Source organism: Pygocentrus nattereri, chromosome 11, assembly GCF_015220715.1.
Source record: "Pygocentrus nattereri isolate fPygNat1 chromosome 11, fPygNat1.pri, whole genome shotgun sequence".
NCBI classification, from domain to species: domain Eukaryota; kingdom Metazoa; phylum Chordata; class Actinopteri; order Characiformes; family Serrasalmidae; genus Pygocentrus; species Pygocentrus nattereri.
In genome coordinates this window covers 63,645-83,939 of record NC_051221.1, presented here as the reverse complement: position 1 = coordinate 83,939, position 20,295 = coordinate 63,645, and the positions used below count along the sequence as shown (strand labels likewise).

Genomic DNA, 20,295 nt, shown 5'->3' with positions numbered 1-20,295 from the left:
TAAACACATTTGTAAACCATTTATAAACCGTTTATGAAGGTAGTCTTATTATAAAGTGGTACCCAAATAAGATTAAATTCGTTCTCCAGAAAAGCTGCTACTACTGTAATTAAATCCCTAAAGCGAGGCCGGTGACTGTTAAACTGAAGTCAGTCCGTGTAATTTAGGGTAAATATGGTGGGTAATACGTTTACAGTGGCCTTTTCAAATAAAGTCTTTCCAGGTATTGTTCTTCAAATATCAATGTGTGGTGCACAGACATCCTAATGCAGTGGGAGGGGTGCTACCCATGCTTCTGTTCGAGTCGTCAGCTTATGCAGAAATGCAGGGGGTGTGATGGGGGGAGCAGCAGGGCACAGCAGAGCCTCTATTGTTCTTGGCCAAAGAGAAAATCAGAAGTGAGTGTCTGAGCAGGAGTGAGTTTCTGCTGAGGAGAGCTGGATTATCGTGAGGACTGTTCACAGCAAAAAGAAGAAGAGAGAGAAAAAACAGAGAAAGAAGGTACAGTTTATCCTCCACACATGGATTTTATTGAAAGCCTCACAAGTGTAACTTTGCTCCAGCTGTTTGGGCTGAAGCGGAGTGGAAAATGAGACAGAGGGAACAGTGCTGGGAACAGTGTGGTGCTGAAGCTGCTGTTTCCGTGTTTGTTTATTTCTGCTGTCGTCCATGTCAATAAGACACTTTCATTTTTTTTTGTAATGATCAATTTCTTCCTCCATCCTCCTTTTCCCTAACTAAAAAAACATGTTTACATGAATTATTTTATGGTACTCAATGATGAGTTATATAATCTGTATGGTAGTCCACAGTGTGCTGTATAATCTATATGGCAGTCCACAGTGTGCAGTATAATCTGTGTGGTAGTCCACAGTGTGCAGTATAATCTGTGTGGTAGTACACAGTGTGCTGTATAATCTGTATGGTAGTCCACAGTGTGCTGTATAATCTGTAGGGTAGTCCACAGTGTGCTGTATAATCTGTAGGGTAGTCCACAGTGTGCTGTATAATCTGTGTGGTAGTCCACAGTGTGCAGTATAATCTGTGTGGTAGTCCACAGTGTGCTGTATAATCTGTATGGTAGTCCACAGTGTGCTGTATAATCTGTAGGGTAGTCCACAGTGTGCAGTATAATCTGTATGGTAGTCCACAGTGTGCTGTATAATCTGTAGGGTAGTCCACAGTGTGCTGTATAATCTGTATGGTAGTCCACAGTGTGCAGTATAATCTGTATGGCAGTCCACAGTGTGCTGTATAATCTGTATGGTAGTCCACAGTGTGCAGTATAATCTGTATGGTAGTCCACAGTGTGCAGTATAATCTGTATGGTAGTCCACAGTGTGTAGTGTAATCTGTATGGTAGTCCACAGTGTGCTGTATAATCTGTATGGTACTCTATAGTGTGTAGTATAATCTGTATGGTAGTCCACAGTGTGCAGTATAATCTGTACGGTAGTCCACAGTGTGCAGTATAATCTGTATGGTAGTCCACAGTGTGCTGTATAATCTGTATGGTACTCTATAGTGTGTAGTATAATCTGTATGGTAGTCCACAGTGTGCAGTATAATCTGTATGGTACTCTATAGTGTGTAGTTTAATCTGTACGGTACTCTATAGTGTGTAGTATAATCTGTATGGTAGTCCACAGTGTGCTGTATAATCTGTATGGTAGTCCACAGTGTGCAGTATAATCTGTACGGTAGTCCACAGTGTGCAGTATAATCTGTATGGTAGTCCAGAGTGTGCTGTATAATCTGTATGGTAGTCCACAGTGTGCTGTATAATCTGTATGGTAGTCCACAGTGTGCAGTATAATCTGTGTGGTAGTACACAGTGTGCTGTATAATCTGTATGGTAGTCCACAGTGTGCTGTATAATCTGTAGGGTAGTCCACAGTGTGCTGTATAATCTGTAGGGTAGTCCACAGTGTGCTGTATAATCTGTGTGGTAGTCCACAGTGTGCAGTATAATCTGTGTGGTAGTCCACAGTGTGCTGTATAATCTGTATGGTAGTCCACAGTGTGCTGTATAATCTGTAGGGTAGTCCACAGTGTGCTGTATAATCTGTATGGTAGTCCACAGTGTGCTGTATAATCTGTAGGGTAGTCCACAGTGTGCTGTATAATCTGTATGGTAGTCCACAGTGTGCAGTATAATCTGTATGGCAGTCCACAGTGTGCTGTATAATCTGTATGGTAGTCCACAGTGTGCAGTATAATCTGTATGGTAGTCCACAGTGTGCAGTATAATCTGTATGGTAGTCCACAGTGTGTAGTGTAATCTGTATGGTAGTCCACAGTGTGCTGTATAATCTGTATGGTACTCTATAGTGTGTAGTATAATCTGTATGGTAGTCCACAGTGTGCAGTATAATCTGTACGGTAGTCCACAGTGTGCAGTATAATCTGTATGGTAGTCCACAGTGTGCTGTATAATCTGTATGGTACTCTATAGTGTGTAGTATAATCTGTATGGTAGTCCACAGTGTGCAGTATAATCTGTATGGTACTCTATAGTGTGTAGTTTAATCTGTACGGTACTCTATAGTGTGTAGTATAATCTGTATGGTAGTCCACAGTGTGCTGTATAATCTGTATGGTAGTCCACAGTGTGCAGTATAATCTGTACGGTAGTCCACAGTGTGCAGTATAATCTGTATGGTAGTCCAGAGTGTGCTGTATAATCTGTATGGTAGTCCACAGTGTGCTGTATAATCTGTATGGTAGTCCACAGTGTGCAGTATAATCTGTACGGTAGTCCACAGTGTGCAGTATAATCTGTATGGTAGTCCAGAGTGTGCTGTATAATCTGTATGGTAGTCCACCGTGTGCTGTATAATCTGTATGGTAGTCCACCATGTGCTGTATAATCTGTATGGTAGTCCACAGTGTGCTGTATAATCTGTATGGTAGTCCACCGTGTGCAGTATAATCTGTATGGTAGTTCACCGTGTGCTGTATAATCTGTATGGTAGTCCACAGTGTGCTGTATAATCTGTATGGTAGTCCACCGTGTGCAGTATAATCTGTATGGTAGTCCACCGTGTGCTGTGTAATCTGTATGGTAGTCCACAGTGTGTTTTATGATCAACATGGCAGTCTATATTGCTGTACAATCTAAGTGATAGTCAAGTGTATACTGTAACAGTTCTCACCTTCTTGAAATCTTCAATCAACTGTTAACAAATTAGTCCTTCTTTAATATGCAAACTCATTAAATTTGATAAAAAGTAGGTCAAGCAAACCTTAAACAAAAATAAATTCAGCTCTTAGAAACAGTGTTTAAGGGGATGCTACTTTTGGAATCTTTGTGATAATAAATCTGTGTAAATAAGGGTTTGTTTGTTGTTTTGTTTGTTATTTACATTGTTCAGATTTTGTTTAAACATATATAAGTTCCAGATTGTGGGGAAGGAAAACAATCACACATGATATGGATCTTCAGAAAAGGCCACTGAGAGATTAAGTGCAGTGTAAATGTGAGTGACATGGCCTGCTACTCAGACTGAACCCCCAGCAGGACTTGCCTTTTGGTTTAATCCGTTTCTTGCCTGCAGATGGATTTAGGGATGGATTTTGTCTGGCCATCTGTGATGGAATAAGCTTGCCAAAACAATACTTTGATCAGCTGGATAAAGACCTTACAGACTGCTCACAACAGAGTGTGGAAATGTTTTTTTCCTAATATAGAAAATGCAATTAAACTTTCTTAGAGTTTTGCTTCCAGGCTGTTGCTTCACGTTGGTATGAAATTCTGAACATTTGAAGCTAATGTGTTTTTACTTGCATCAGTGTGGAGAACGTCTCACTACATTAGTCTCGGGTTTGGCTTAGGATACGTTTGGAAATAAGTTTGAAAGTATATCGATTATCTCCCTTCATCAAAAGGAGTTTCTCTCATATAGAATACCTTAAGAACATGTTCCTAACACTTAGGAGTAATAGTTCTTCTGCTTTTGTGTTTCTGTGAGGTCTGTGGTGTTTTTCCTGAAAAGATTGCTGTGACTTGTTGATGTCCATCTCCAATCTAGCCTCTTGCACTGTTAACGTGGTTGAGAATACACCTTTTCCAAGTTCTGCTCACGCCTGAATGAGCTATCTTAACTGTTTGCGCTCAAAGGTTCGTCTTTGTGTAACATATAAGCATCATTTAAAACAACTAACAAATTAATACTGGCTTGTGTAGCTTTTGTGTTGCTTCACTGTATGAAGTATGCATGCAGACATGCATCACTTTGGCCTTATGTACTCCTCATCCCATCACTGATAGAGAAGTGTAGAAAAAAACTTCTGTAATGTTTGTCCCATTGACGTCTGAACCCTGTAACTAATTTCCAAATGTATTCATTTTCTACCTGCTTTAAAATCAAATTCATGAGAAACTATCATCATGTGTGATTAGAGGTAGAGAACAGTGTTCAATTTTTTTTTCTTCATCAAACTGCAGAAAGTGGTGTCCCATCGAGTTAGTCATGAGCTCAAGGATCTTAGAGTTGGTCAAGGGCACCATAGTTGTTTGGGGAGGGGGCCACATAGATGAGTATCGTCTACATAGCTGAGGTAAATTAACCCACAGTCTTGCAGTATTTGACCAGGAGGAAACACATCAGCGTCAGATGAATGTAAATCTAATTAGTAATTCACTTGGACACATATGCCTGTATATGTTTTGTACACAGAGCCCTCTGGTGAACAGGGGAAAATCAAATCACCACTCTTAATACTGAGACAATAAGTATAAAATCTTGTTTGTCTTAATTGTGGAGACCACATGTCCCATCTGTCAGTGTTCATCTGACCATCCATGTGGAATAATGTGCTCTGAATACCAAGGGGAGTTGGGGCAGGGGTTCAGTTCTGTGGGGGGCTTCTCTGTATGAGCTGTAGTTGAGTCGCACTGTGAGAGATGATCTGAGGATTATTTATCAGTGGGAGTTCAGCCTTTCATCCTTCTCTAAAGCACCACCGTCTGCTGCATTATTACCATCTTTCCTCAGATGAAAGAGTTTGATCTTAAGTCTCTGAATCATTTGGAGGATCTCAGTCTACTCATACAACAAAATAATTAATTTATGATTTTTCCAATCATGGATAATGTGTAAATGAATAAAGGGCCAAATCATACATAATGGGTGAAATAATAATGGGTAATAAAGGATAATATGCAATATTAGTTAGTTTATCACAAACACATTTAAAGAAACTGGGGTCTTCCTTCTTACTTGCTAGGCAATGCAGATGTATATTTTTGCTAATGTGTTAAGATGCTGTCATTTTTCATATACTTTTAGAGATCAACTAATGTGTATTTAATACAAAAAAATCATTAGATAAATGCAAAACAGAAAGGAACACGAAAAAAAAAAAAATTCTGCTCTTTTACCTATATTTATTTATTTATTTCTCTTATAGATAGATGATCTCAAGAGGAGTCTAAAGTGCAAAACTCTCAGCCCTCTTACCCAAATTATCGGCTGCTTCTGTTGACTCAAACTGAGACACAGACACAGCAATGTCTGTCTCCTTCTCTGCCCTTATGAAGCGTCTACCTAAGTGTAGGTCATTGGGCTTGATTGGCCCTGGGAGGTGTGCCCGGTCTCCCTCTGGTGGCCGGGAGAGCCACAGCCCTGCAGCCAGCCTTTACACCTTCCTTTTGATCAGCCGGGGCTTCAGGTCACCAGTGATAATCATAGGGCTGCAGTAAAGTCAAGTCAAGTCAATGTTTATTTATATAAAGCGCTTTTTGCAAAAAGCATAGTTGCAATGCAGCTTTACAGAAAAATCCAGGTCCAGGCCCTCATGGGCATCGCCAATGGCAAGAGTGGTAAGGAAAAACTCCCTAAAAGCAAGATGAAGAAACACTGAGCTATTACAGACCCACAAAAATAAAATACATACATTTTTTTCTAAGCCACTTCACCCTCAGGGTCACGGGGGGGGGGGGGGGGGGGGGTGGGGGTTGCTGGAGCCTATCCCAGCGGTCATCAGACGGAAGGCAGGAAACACCCTGGACAGGTCACCAGTCCATCGCAGGGCAGACAGACATACACAGTCACACATTCACTCACACGTAGAGGCAATACAGCATGTCCAATTGACCTGACTGCATGTCTTTGGACTGTGGGAAGAAACCCACGCAGACACGGGCAACATGCAAACTCCACACAGAGAGGACCTTGATTGCCTGGCCATCGAACCCAGGCCCTTCTTGCTGTGAGGTGACAGCATATCCATCCATCCATCCATTTTCCAAGCCGCTTCTCCGTCAGGGTCGCGGGGGTGACAGCATATATACAAAAAAATTGTTGACTTAATAAATCACAGCAAACTGTTGCTGGGTAGGTGGAGATTCTTCACATGGCAGCAGGACCCTCCTCCCATCCTCTTGCCCTTCAGATCTACACAAATCATATGACATATCAGAGCTGTACTGCACTGTTGTATATTAATATATTTTAAGTATTTCATAAGAATAGTTAGTTCTTTATGGCTTTTTAAAAAAAAAAAACACTATAAGAACTCCAGACTGCATTTCACATCACTGAATGAAGTCCAGACTAAACTAAAACCAGCCATTAGGGGTGTACTTTGTGTACTTCTGGTGCCGGTCCCAAGCCCGGATAAATGGTGAGGGTTGCGTCAGGAAGGGCATCTGGCGTAAAACTTGTGCCAGAACTATCATGCAGATCAAAAATATGATTGCCATACCGGATCGATCGAGGCACAGGTTAACAACGACCGCCTCCGGTGCTGTTGACCAGCAGGGTGCCGGTGGAAATTGGACTACTGTAGGTCGAAGACCATCAAAGAGGAGAGGAGGAAGGCAGGTTAGAAGGCAGCGAGAGAGAAGGAAAGGCAGGAGTGTGGAGGTTAGAGTAGGGACTCTGAACATAGGGACAATGACTGGTAAAGGCAGAGAGCTTGCAGACATGATGGAGAGAAGGAAGATATTCTGTGTGTCCAGGAGACCAGATGGAAAGGAAGCAAGGCCAGGAACATTGGAGGTGGATTCAAACTGTTCTATCATGGTTAGAGAGGCAGAGAAATGGAGTAGGGATAATCCTAAAGGAGCAGCTTGGGAAAAGTGTTCTGGATGTAAAGAGAGTGTCAGACAGGATCATGAGCCTGAAGTTGGAGGTTGATGGTGTAATTTTGAATGTGGTCAGTTCATATGCACCACAGGTTGATTGTCAGTTAGAGGAGAAAGAGGAATTTTGGAGTAAGATGGATGAAGTGGTAGATGGTGTCCCTAGAGAGGAGAGATTGGTGATTGGTGCAGACTTCAATGGACATGTTGATGAAGGGAACAGAGGGGATGAAGAGGTGCTGAGTATGTATGGTGTGAAAGACAGAAATGCCGAAGTTCAGATAGTTGTAGATTTTGCTAAGAGAATGGAAATGGCTGTGGTGAACACGTATTTTCAGAAGAGGGAAGAACACAGGGTGACATACAAGAGTGGAGGGAGGTGCACACAGGTGGATTATATCCTTAACAGGAGATGCCACCTAAAGGAGATTGGAGATTGTAAAGTGGTGCCAGGGGAAAGTGTAGCAAGGCAGCATAGGGTGGTTGTCTGTAGAATGAGATTAGAAACAAAGAAGAGGAAGAGAGTGAAGACAGAGCCAAAGATTAGATGGTGGAAGCTGAAGGAGGAGGATGGTTGCAGGCAGTTCAGGGAAAAATTGCAACAGGCCCTTGGGGGCAGTGAGGAGCTACCTGAGGACTGGGAAACTACAGCTAAGGTGGTGAGAGAAACTGGCAGGAATGTGTTGGGAGTTTTGTCTGGTCAGAGGAAAGAAGACAAGGAAAATTGGTGGTGGAATGAGGAAGTCCAGGAGAGTATTCAGAAGAAGAAGCAGCTAAGAAAAAGTGGGATAACCAGAGAGATGAAGGAAGTAGGCAGGAGTGCTGTGAGGCTAGTCGCATAGCGAAAAGAATGGTGGCAAAGGCAAAAGCTCAGGCCTATGATGAGCTGTATGAGAGGCTGGACAGTAAAGAAGGAGTAAAGGACTTGTATCGTTTAGCTAAACAGAGAGATAGAGCTGGAAAGGATGTACAGCAGGTTAGGCTGATAAAGGATAGAGAGGGAAATGTACTAGTGAGTGAACAGAGAGTGGTGAGTAGATGGAAGGAGTACTTTGAAGAACTAATGAATGAGGAAAACGAGAGAGAGAGGAGGACAATGGGGGAGAGATAGTGGATCAGGAAGTGCAGAGAATTAGTAAGGAAGTGAGGATAGCTTTAAAAAGGATGAAGAATGGAAAGGCAGTTGGTCCAGATGACATACCTGTGGAGGTGTGGAGATGTTTAGGAGAGAAGGCAGTGGACTTTTTAACCAGGTTGTTTAACAAAATCCTGGAGAGTGAGAGGATGCCTGATGAGTGGAGAAGCAGTGCACTGGTCCCCATTTTTAAGAACAAGGGTGATGTGCAGAGCTGCAGTAACTACAGAGGTATAAAGTTGATGAGCCACACCATGAAGGTATGGGAAAGAGTTGTTGAAGCAAGGCTAAGGCGAGAGGTTCAGATTAGTGAGCAGCAGTTTGGTTTCATGCCCAGAAAGAGCACCACAGATGCAGTTTTTGCGTTGAGAGTGTTGGTAGAGAAGTACAGAGAAGGTCAGAAGGAGCTGCATTGTGTCTTTGTGGATCTAGAGAAGGCATATGATAGGGTGCCAAGAGAGGAACTGTGGTACTGTATGAGGAAGTCAGGTGTAGCTGAAAAGTATGTTAGGGTGGTGCAGGACATGTATGAGGATAGTGAGACAGTGGTGAGGTGTGCAGTTGGAGTGACAAATGGTTTCTAGGTGAAGATGGGGTTACATCAGGGATCAGCTTTGAGCCCCTTCTTGTTTGCAATGGTGATGGACAGGTTGACAGATGAGGTCAGGCTGGAGGCTCTATGGACCATGATGTTTGCAGATGATATTGTAATCTGTGGTGAGAATAGAGAGCAGGTGGACGAGAATCTGGAGAGGTGGAGGTTTGCACTGGAGAGGAGAGGAATGAAGGTCAGTAGAGACAAGACGGAATACATGTGTGTGAATGAGAGGGAGGCAGGTGGAAAGGTGAAGATGCAAGGAGTAGAGGTCGTAAAGGTGGATGACTTCAAATATCTTGGGTCAACCATCCAGAGCAATGAACAGTGTAGTAAAGAGGTGAAGAAGAGGGTGGATGGAGTGGGTGGAGACGGATGTCAGGGCTGATGTGTGACAGAAGGATAGCATCAAGAGTGAAAGGGAAAGTTTACAAGACATTAGTGCGTCCTGCTATGATGGATGGTTTAGAGACTGTGGCTCTGTCTAAAAGACAGGAGGCTGAGCTGGAGGTGGCGGAGATGAAGATGCTGAGATTTTCGTTGGGAGTGACCAGGATGGACAAGATTAGAAATGAGCAGATCAGAGGGACAGTGAAGGTGGAGCAGTTTGGAGATAAAGCCAGAGAGGAGAGGCCAGGTTGAGGTGGTTTGGACATGTGTTGAGGAGGAATAGTGGATATATTGGGCAAAGAATGTTGGAGATGGAGCTGCCGGGTAGAAGGAGAAGAGGTAGACCTCAGAGAAGGTTTATGGATGTAGTGAAGGTAGACATGGAGAGGGTTGGTATGAAAGTAGAGGAGGCAATGGATAGGGCAAGATGGAGGCAGATGATCTGCTGTGGTGACCCCTAAAGGGAGCAGCCGAAAGAAGAAGAAGAATGAAGTCCAGACTGTAGGAATGTCTACAGAAGTGATGTGCATGGGTAACTAGCTACTCATTAATAATTCTAGGTGCATATATTGAAATATTAAAATAAATATTTGGGGATTTGTTCCATAATCGGAGGCCAGAAGTTGGTCAGGACGCATCACTTTTCTTAAGTGTGAATGACATCCTTAAAAACATTTAGAAATTTTATCAAAATCTTGGCATATTTCTTATAAAATATCTTTTAACTTTTAATCTTTTAAAAAGGACTCTGTCAAAAGCAGGTGTGACTAATAGAAAAAGGTTTTAGAAGGTTTTTTTAAAGGAAGTGTTTGTTTTATTGTTGATTTGAATATTGTTGGTATTTAAGGGCATCTTTCGACCTGACAGCCTGTTTTCTCTGTGTGTTTTTTGAAGGTGTTGCTCAGATGTGGGTTCTTCACTGATCCGTCTCCCTCTTGTCTCATGACCCCCAGGAAACTTTGTAATGGAACTGATCTTCATAGTCAGCTTGTTGTCTATTGCTGGTATAGCCATGTCCTTCCCCAAAGACCTGCAGCCAATCACTACAGTCGGACTTGAAGGTGTGCTGCTTTCAGCTTCTTAATATCAAATGCATAACTAGAGTTGGTGTTAGCATGTATCAATAGACAATGTATCATGGATCTGATGTATATTAAAACATATTATGGTAATCAGATCAGCTATTAGAGAAATGAGGACATAATAATAACTGTAATAATGTGTAGCTGTTGTTATATTCAGTACTACTACTTAACATTTGTTGCTCTGCAGACTCTCAGTTATTTCCCAGTTTTCAGGGATTAGTGTCTGATAATGACACACAGACTTTGGGACTTGACTTCCAGCGCATGATCAGAATCAACTACATGCTCTATGTTGCTGCCAGGTCAGCCAATCAGCTTTCTTTCAATTACCATAATACGTTCACTGAAACTGTAGTTGATTTTGTAAACCAACCATTTATTTCTGAAGCAAGAGATTTTTGCAAGAAGTTTACTCTCACATCTCATCTCATCTCTCTCTCTCTCTCTCTCTCTCTCTCTCTCTCACTCTGGTGTCACACAGGGATCATGTATTTGCTGTGAATCTTTCAGCTTCAGTAACTCAGATCATCCCTCAGCAGGTAAACACACACACACTCACACACACACACACACACACACACACACACACAGTATCACACACACACACACACACACACACACACACACACACACCCACACACACACACACACACACACACAGTATCACACACACACACACACACACACACACACACACACACACACACAGTATCACACACACACACACACACACACACACACACACACACACACACACACACACACACACACAGTACTAACAGCAATAACAGCAATACTGTTTCAGGTAATAAGTAACTAATCAGGAACTAAGCAGGAACAAATAAGTAGATGTGCATTAGTGCTTAAGTAACTACTTTTAACTACCAAGGACTACACAATGAAAGCTCTCACCTTAGTGAATACTGAGATGGCTGCAATTAGACAAGCCGTGTTGCAGAACAGAATGGCTCTTGACCTCTTACTGGCTTAGGAAGGAGGGGTCTGTAAGGTATTGAACACCTCATGTTGTTTCTCACTCCCAGATTATTATAGAAATATGTCTGATCTCATTGCTCACATGCGAGCAGGCATTCAGCCTCCGCCAATCGCAGATGACTCCTGGTTTAGCTGGCTGACATCTCTGATGGGCCCATGGGGACAATGGACTGTTACTATGTTAATACCATTTATATGTGTGCTACTTCTTGTGATATGTATTGCTCCCTGCATCTCTAATTGCATTTCTGCCATGGTTGCCCGCTCCTTTACTGCTCAATATCACATGTTACAGATGGACTTTGAGGATGATGAAAATCACCCTTCTTCTGATTCTTTGAACTTGCAACAATTATTTAATGAGGGGAAGTAGAGTTTAGAGGTTGATTTAGAATCAAAGGGGGGAATTGTCGTGGAAATGTATTTAATAGTGTTGAAAGATGCCTTTTGAGCTTTTATGCTTAAGGATGATTCTAAATGTCACAGTGACCGAGAGGTAGCGGGATTGTTTTGTGTCTCAGGAGATAAGTGGAAGTGACCTCGCTATGAGAACAGAAGCAGAGTGTGAAGATACAGGCAGCAAGACAGTGGCACCTAGCCATAAGGCTACGGGTCAAATCTGGATGTTTTGCTTGGCTGCTCGCTGTAAACAGTTTGTATAAGATAAACATGTAAGAGAATGGTGTACAATTGAGAATAATGCTGACTAATGCTTACTGCCATGAAAGGAACGTAAGGGCGGGGGAATGACAGAAGGGTATAAGAAGCACAACACACAGCTAGGAAAGCTATAGGAAAGATATAGGAAAGGGAGAGAGAATCCATTTTTTGTCATGTTGGCTTTTTAATAAACCCGTTACTCACTTTGATAAAGACTCAGAGGCTCAAATTCATTTTTTGTCACGATTTCCACCACAGTAGGTAACTAATGATTAGGGTAATTCACTATTAACTAAACAATAACTACTGAGTCTCATAGAGAATTATTTAGTAACTGTGGTTTCTTAGAATAACTACTCATAAATCAGTCCAGCATTAATTGCTTAATAGCGGACTCTGACAATATTCCTTCTGAACTATTAACTGATGTAGTGTTTTCCAACACTTCTAACAGTAGTGAAATACACTACACAGTGTGTAGTCTCTACAATATAATTGATTATACCCTCCATTTCTATTCACAGAAACAGGTATCCTCAGAGAAGGCTGGGGCATCAGCCATGACTGGTGTTCCTGATGTGTATGTTTTAATTAGAAACCTTAAAATGCTAATGCACATCTTCATATTTGACAGTGTGAACAAATTTGCACCTCAGCCTACAAATGGGACAACTGCTAAAACACTTCACTATTCAGTAGACCAGTCTGCTTACCTCTCATCAATAGAAAAGAAAAAAGTTATTTTCTGCAGGAGCACATCTGCCAGTGTTTCTTCTGAACAGTAGTTCTTCTTTTAAGTTCTCTTGAGGACAGGGTCAGTTGAAGAGAAGGCTCACAGAAATATCTGTTAGATAATTAATGAGGTGTTGCTGTTATTCATTAGGAGTATTTCACTTTATAATACTGTTCCTGATCATCATTAACTCCTAGTTCATTAATAATGAGTTATCATTGTTTCATTTTATATTATTCCTGATCATCATTAGCTCCTGATGAAGAACATCAACACCACATTCATTATCTAACAGACAGTAGTTACATAATCATTTGGTAATATGTAGAACCAAGTGAATTTGAAGGCAGAACACACACACAATCAGATATTTCGGTAAGCCCTCTCTTCAACTGACCCTGCACTCAAGAGGACATTAAAGGATATCTACTGTTCAGAACAAACACCATGATTCCCCAGACCCTGGCTTACAAACTCGATACACTTGGACAGAGCACCTCTCTCTTCAATTGGGTCCTGGACTTCCTGACTAACAGGCCGCAGTCTGTGAGGATCCACAACATCTCCTCCTCCACCATCATCCTCAGCACCGGCTCCCCTCAGGGCTGTGTGCTGAGCCCCCTCCTGTTTACACTGCCCACATATGACTGCTCAGCCGTCCATCCAGGCGGTCATACTGTAAAGTGTGCGGATGACACAGCAGCGGCTGGATGCATCACAAATAGTGATGTGTCTGGCTATAGGCAGGAGGTGGAACACCTGGAGAGTTGGTGCAGTGAGAACAATCTCTGCATCAACATGAATAAGACAAGGGAGATGATTGTGGATTTCAGAAGGAGCAACACCATCCCTCCCCTCCCCCCACACATCGGAGGATCTGCAGTGGAAGTGGTCTCCAGCTATAGGTACTTGGGCATACACCTAAGTAACAATCTTACCTGGAGTAATAACACCTCCAGCCTGATCAGGAAGGCACATCAGTGCCTCTACTTCCTCAGAAGGCTGAGGCGTGCTGGACTCGGGAGCTCAGTCCTCACCTCATTCTACAGATCTGTGTGGAGAGCGTTCTGTGCTCCGGCGTCACCGTGTGGCACGGAAGCTGCTCTGCAGCAGAGAGGAAAGCTCTGCAGAGGGTGGTGAAGGCTGCACAGAGGACTGTTGGAGTCAGCCTTCCCACCACCATGGACATTTACACCTCCAGATGCAGGAAAAGGGCCACTGGCATCATGAAGGACCCCACCCACCCAGCACACACACTCTTTGTCCCGCTCCCCTCAGGTAGGAGGCTGCGGAGGATTAAGAGTAAAACTATGAACAGCTTCTTCCCTGAAGCCGTGAGACTCTTAAACTCCAATTAGACGTCACTGCAACGGCACTTCACGTCCACTTATTCATCTCTGCTGCTGTACTGAGTCAGTGCCTCCACTATATCATCCCTACGCGTCACTTTATATGTCACTTTATATGTCACTTTATACATTAACAGTATTAAGATGTACACCTTCTACTCATACTGCTGTGGTTCATGTTGCTCTTATTTGTCCACCCCTTTATTTGCACCTACTATTTATTGCTTATGTTACTTTTGGGAGTTGACTGGACTGTGAGTACAATGTTTCGTTCCACCTCATGTACCACATGTGATGCGAATGACAATAAAGCCTTATCTATCTATCTATCTATCTATCTATCTATCTATCTATCTATCTATCTATCTATCTATCTATCTAACACTGGAATGGGAGGATACCTGAGAATGCCTGTTTCTGTGAATAGAAATGGAGAGTATAATCCATTATATTGTAGAGACTACACACTGTGTAGTGTATTTCACTACTGTTAGAAGTGTTGGAAAACTCTACATCAGTTAATAGTTCAGCAAGAAGCTTGTCAGACTCAGCTACTGAGCAGTTAATGTTGAATTGATCAGTAATTTATGAGTAGTTATTCTAGGAAACCATAGTAATTCTCTATGAGACTCAGTAGTTATTGGTTAGTTAATAGTGAACTACTCTAATCATTAGTTCACTATTACCTACTGAGTAGTTAACCAGTAGTCTAGTAGTAGTTAAGTGTTATTAGTAGTAGTTAAGTGTTAATGCAGCACTACACATTCTTTCCTGTTTAGTTCCCGATTAGTTACTTGTTAACTAAGAAAAAGCATTGTGAACTGTTACCTGCTCATACACACACACACACACACACACACACACACACACACACACACACACACACACAGAGTAGTGAATTAGAATGATCATCAGCTAAAACATGATGAGCATGCCTGGCTGTGCTGGTTTTTATGGATCTGGAACCTTCTATCAGAGAGGAATGTCTGGAAGAGACAGGAAAGGTCAGCTGTAATTTCACTCTTCATTGCCCTGTTGGTGTAGATGTCCTGAGACTCCATCTAATGATGCTCTCCATTGTCCTGATTTGGTGCTGGAGTTTGGCTTGTTCTTGTGAAGTGGAGGAACCAAACCATGTGGTGATGGACAATGTGAGGAAGGAATGGGTGATCACTGTGTAGAATTATTATTAGTATTAGTAAAAAGTTTCTCTGGTGTTCTCTCTCAGGTCTCTGGATATGATGGTTCCCAGGAACTTGAATTACACCACAGTGGAAACCACTATAGTGATATTGATGTTGAAGCGGGTTGGGGAGATTGTGCCTGAAGTCTACCACCATCTCTAAATTCTTTTGTGTTTTCAGCAGCAGGTGGTTGCTGCTGCACTAGAAGACCAGCTGCTCGATTTCTTTTGGGAGGAGGGGCATGTCTGAAAGCCCTCCTTCTTCCAAACTAAGATCTTATGAATTCACTTCCTTACTTTCTATTTCCTGTGACAAAGTTCTTGTAATCAGCATCTATGAGCCTACTGTATCCCAGACTGGTCCGCAACCATGCATCAGTGTGCCCTGAGAAATTAATCATTTCACCTGGTCTGAATTATTCCACTTTGTCTCATCTCCACCAGAGATAAACAAGGCCTGTCTTCTGCTTCCACTGCAGCCAAGCAAACCATTTGACAGTGCCGATGCATCAATGCTTATTCTACATGATGTTATTGTGTCAAATGCATGTTCTACACAACATGCAATGCCGAAATTTATTTCACTTAACACACCTTGCATCTAATTATTTATAGGCAATGCCTTATTTTGTTAGATCTTCTGCTTACATATTTATTTCCATCCATGATGCTCCCCCCTTTTTTCCATCCCTTACCCCCCCCTTCCTCATGCCTCCTTGATTCAGCTCTACTCCACCAAGACTCCATCAAAGGTTAGTTTCATCTCGAATCAGCTCCGTCTTGGATCAGCTGTAGTGCAACTAGGCTCTGCAAGTCATTTCTGACCCACCTCAGCTCCATGTCAGATCAGTTCTGTATCTCAGATAGGCTCGATCTCGGATCAGTTCCAACACTCCATGCATCGCTGCTGCTCTTTGTCATCTCAATTTCGCCCACCTTGAATCAGTTCTACCTCTGATCAGCTCCACCTCAGATAAACTCCTTGATATATGTTCAACTCTGATCAGCTCCATTAACTCTTTCCCATCTAAACTCAGATCAGTCTCAACTCACATTCATTCACAGGCCTATACCCCTTTTCTCCATGCATATCAATACAACCATGCACTAGACTCTCTTTGTATTTTACCTTGGCAGCTCTTCTCCATCTCTCATTCAGTCTCATTTCTTCTTCCCCAGTCTTTGGGTGGTCCACCCACTTGCTGACTCCATATCTCATACCCCCTCAAATCTGACACTTTATCTTGCTTCCAGATGCCGTTACTTCTCAGGATTGTTCTCTGCAACAGTTTAGCTGTGCTTCTTTTGACCACTGCCACTCCTTCTCTTCTGGGTCAACATTACATCTCAGTGCAGAGGATTTCCTTCTGTACACTCCTCCACCTTCCTCTTTAAAACTGGCTTGATTGTAAAGATGTGATCTGTGCCCCTGGGAACCTGCTGCTCTTCTAGTTATTTCAGCCACTCTTCCACCACAATTGATTTGGCTTCCCTCATTTTGCTGACGTCAATGCATACCATTCAGGCCTCAGTCCCTGGGAGTCTTGTCTTTTGTCCATCACCGGCCTTATCGGGGGCTAAAATTTCAATTTGTACTGATTCTCATCCTCCATCATAACAACATGAACAACATCAACAACCATGCTGTTGCCACCAGTGGAAACCTCCTGCCGTGACCTCAGCATCAACCAGCCACCTGTCTGTCATCACACCCATTTATTAACTCCGATACACAGTAGCTACCTACCTTGTAACAGCCATTATTACTCCATGTTTCTTGTGATCAGCATTACTCATATCAAAACCTCTTTACCTACTATATTTTACACAATCTTCACAATGCAGTGTCAACCAGAGGAGGATGGGTTGCCTTGTTGAGACTCGGTTCCTTTGAAGGTTTCTTTCTTTCTTCTTGCCACTGTCTCAATCAATTTGTTCATCAGGGGTTGGAGTGGTTGGTGTAGTGTAGTGGGTAACACCTCTGCCTTCTATGCTGGAGACTGAGGTTCAATCTCCCACCTGGGCAGGCACCCTACATTATACCAATAAGAGTCCTTGGGAAAGACTCCTAACATTGCCTTTGCCTACCTTTACAAACTGTAAGTTACTCTGGATAAGAACGTCTGCTAAATGTTGTAACTGTAAATGGGTTCGGACATGGGTGTTTATTAAGCTACTCAAAACCATGTCACTGCCAAACCATATAAAACCTAGCATTCTTAAATACTCAAATGCCAGACCATCTGACCAACCCTTTGATCCAGCTCCACCATATCCCACTGGCATTCACTCATACCAAGTTTTCTACCCAAACTTAATTTTTGTCACTGCTTCAGAATCAGCTCTTACAGAACAGAGATTTCTGGATCACCATCATTCTCATCATGTGAATTTCTGTCAAAATTACTCTTCATAAACCTTACTTAGTCTCTTTTTCTGTTCAGTTCACTTTTGTTTCATTATGTAGAGTTTTTTTTGTGTCCAGCCTGCTGGCAACTCAGAGTTCTCTCCCCTCCTTCAATCCCCCAATTTTCCCTCACATGACCAACACAGGATGAAGGCATAGTCCCAACTCACAAAACTGCCTGTGGCTATTATGCCTGCCATGGTGGTGACATAGTCATATTAGAGACATAATCATTTGTGTAGAGGCTGAAGAGAAGGAGTAAGAGCACACAATCTTCTGGTACTACAGTTTTGAGGGTCCAGGGGTCTGACGTTTTTCCTACCTGCACCTGCTGGCTCTTGTTTGTTAGGACATCCATGATCCACCAGCAGACGGGAACTGGCACAGTTTAACCCGTGGCAACTATTGAATGATGAGCTGAAGTCTACAAACAGATCTCTTGCTTGGGTTCCAGGACTGTAGCTTAAAGTGCACAACCAACTTGACCCTGTCAAGTGGGCTAGAACCACATGTTCAAAGACCTCAGTTGCTAGGGCCTCTAACCTGCTGTCATTCAGTTCAGTAATGTTTGTGTTTTGGGGCATTCTGGGGATTTAGTGAAGATATTTGTGAAATCAGAGCAAGCTGATCAAAGCAGTGCTTTAGAGTACATGAATAGTCAGACCCAGAAGTTTTTTTTACCTTCAGTCTGTTGAAAAGCCTTGTGATGTCCTGCTCATTGATGAGATGAGCAGGGTTTAGAGATCACAGTGAGGCAGGAAGACAGAGGAATGGCAGAGAGAAGCTGAAAGTTGTTCTTTGTCTAACGTAATCTGAAGTAGAACTCATTCAGGTGATAGGTGAGCTGGCAGTCACTCAGAAGAAGATTGAGTAACTCTTTGATTCCTTTTGAAACCAAGTTTGATCATTAGCAGTGATGTAGCTTTTAGCTTTGTGGAGTACTTTTTCTTTGCTGCTTTAATTCCTTTCTCCAGCTCCAAATTTATGAGCGTCTCAAAGACTTGGTACATGAATAAGAGTGTGTCATGAAAATCTGAAGGTTGTCTATCTGTATGCTGTTCAGACACTGACATGGATGTCTACAGATGTGGAGAAATGCACCATGAGGGGAAAAAACACCGTAAGTACACTGTCTATCTGTATCAGTCAGCCTCTGATTGAACACTCTCAGTTCTCTCTCCCTCTCTTTTTCTCTTTCCATCTCTCTCTCTCACTTTCTATATGAGTCAGCTTCTGACTGCACACTTACTCTCTCTGTCTGTCTTTCTCACTCTCCATTTCTCTTCTTTTCTCTTTCTCTCTTTCACCATCTCTCTATCATAATTTCTTTCTCTGTGTAATCATACGGAATTCTAATATTACTTTTTTTCTGGGTGTGTTTTCAGGATGAGTGTTATAATTATATCAAAGTTTTGGTTCTTCGAAATGATGAAACGCTCTTCGCCTGTGGAACCAATGCTTTTAACCCAACATGCCGTAATTACAGAGTGAGTGAATTCTTCTTGCAGTGAAGTGAAGCTGCAGCAATTTCTATTTGTATGAAATGAATTGTCTGCCATCTAATGCTCAGTAGTAGTAGTAGTAGTAGTAATAGTAGTAGGAGTATATATGAAACCAGATCAGTTCAGCAACCCATTTATGTCTCAATAGTAAAATGTAAGGAAACATCTCTCAAACAATACTAAAACTGCTCACAATCACAAAACCACAATGACTGAGTCCGAGTCCAGTCTGTGTGGTGTGATTGAATATGGAGAGGTAGGAACTGTGAGTAGGGGGATGACGAGAGGGGGGGAGCCACGGGAGAGACGGAAGAGAAAACGGGAGTGTGCGGTAATGCTGTTAATAAAAACACGTTAAACTTCTACAGTTGGACTCACGCAGTGTTTTAATGACACGACATGGTGTCAGAAGTCCTGTAGTTAGCGTGGAGAGTTGAAGGCCGTTGTTGTGGATTTTTGTACACTCGCTGAGGGAGAGAGAAGGACAGAATGAGCCAAGGAGAAGACGTTAGCGGCGGGAGCCGACAGCAGCAGGTAGCAGCAGGTGCGCAGAGAGTTGCTGTGGGAGCAGGACCATGCGCTACATTTAACATCCAGCCACCGGAGTCCTTCGACTTTTCTAAGCCACAAGAGTGGGACAAATGGATCCGAAGATTTGAAAGATTTCGCCTGGCAAGTAACCTGAATGCGAGCTCTGAAGAGAATCAAGTCAATACTTTGATATACTGCATGGGTGACGAGGCGGACGACATATTGCGCGGGCTAACCCTAACAGTTGCTGAACGAGGCACATACAAAGGGGTACGTGACGGCTTTCAACGCTTCTTCGTAGTTAAGAAAAACATAATCTATGAGCGTGCAAAGTTTAATATGCGCAAACAGAGTGAGGGAGAGTCGGTAGATTCGTTTGTTACTGCTTTATATGCGTTAGCGGAACATTGCAACTATGGGGTACTTCACGATGAGTTAATCCGAGACAGACTCGTGGTTGGACTGCTGGATAAGGGACTGTCAGAACGCATGCAGCTAGATGCAGAGCTTACACTGGATAAAGCAGTTAGGATGGCTCGTCAAAGTGAAGAGGTGAAAAAGCAGCAAGCTTCTCTGAGAGGTGACACCAGAGAACAGGCAAGTAATGCTAAGTCTGTGGATAGAGTCAGAATGCTCAAGAAC

At 42.6% G+C, this 20,295-nt stretch overlaps 1 protein-coding gene across 3 annotated transcripts in view; it reads left to right on the top strand.

The window, feature by feature from the left end:
- Positions 1-339: 339 nt before the first annotated feature.
- LOC108415139 (semaphorin-6C-like) overlaps positions 340-20,295 on the top strand; it is a 41,440-nt gene continuing 21,484 nt past the window's right edge. The window contains exons 1-6 of one of the 3 annotated variants that reach the window (XM_037542935.1): positions 340-501; positions 10,161-10,268; positions 10,480-10,594; positions 10,774-10,831; positions 18,684-18,740; positions 19,006-19,107. In XM_037542935.1, coding sequence (XP_037398832.1) covers positions 10,172-10,268; positions 10,480-10,594; positions 10,774-10,831; positions 18,684-18,740; positions 19,006-19,107 — 429 coding nt within the window. In that variant the 5' untranslated portion in view covers positions 340-501; positions 10,161-10,171. Of the gene's footprint in view, positions 502-9,698; positions 9,740-10,101; positions 10,269-10,479; positions 10,595-10,773; positions 10,832-18,683; positions 18,741-19,005; positions 19,108-20,295 lie in introns of those variants that run through there. The other 2 variants (XM_037542934.1, XM_037542933.1) reach the window with 2 other exon arrangements.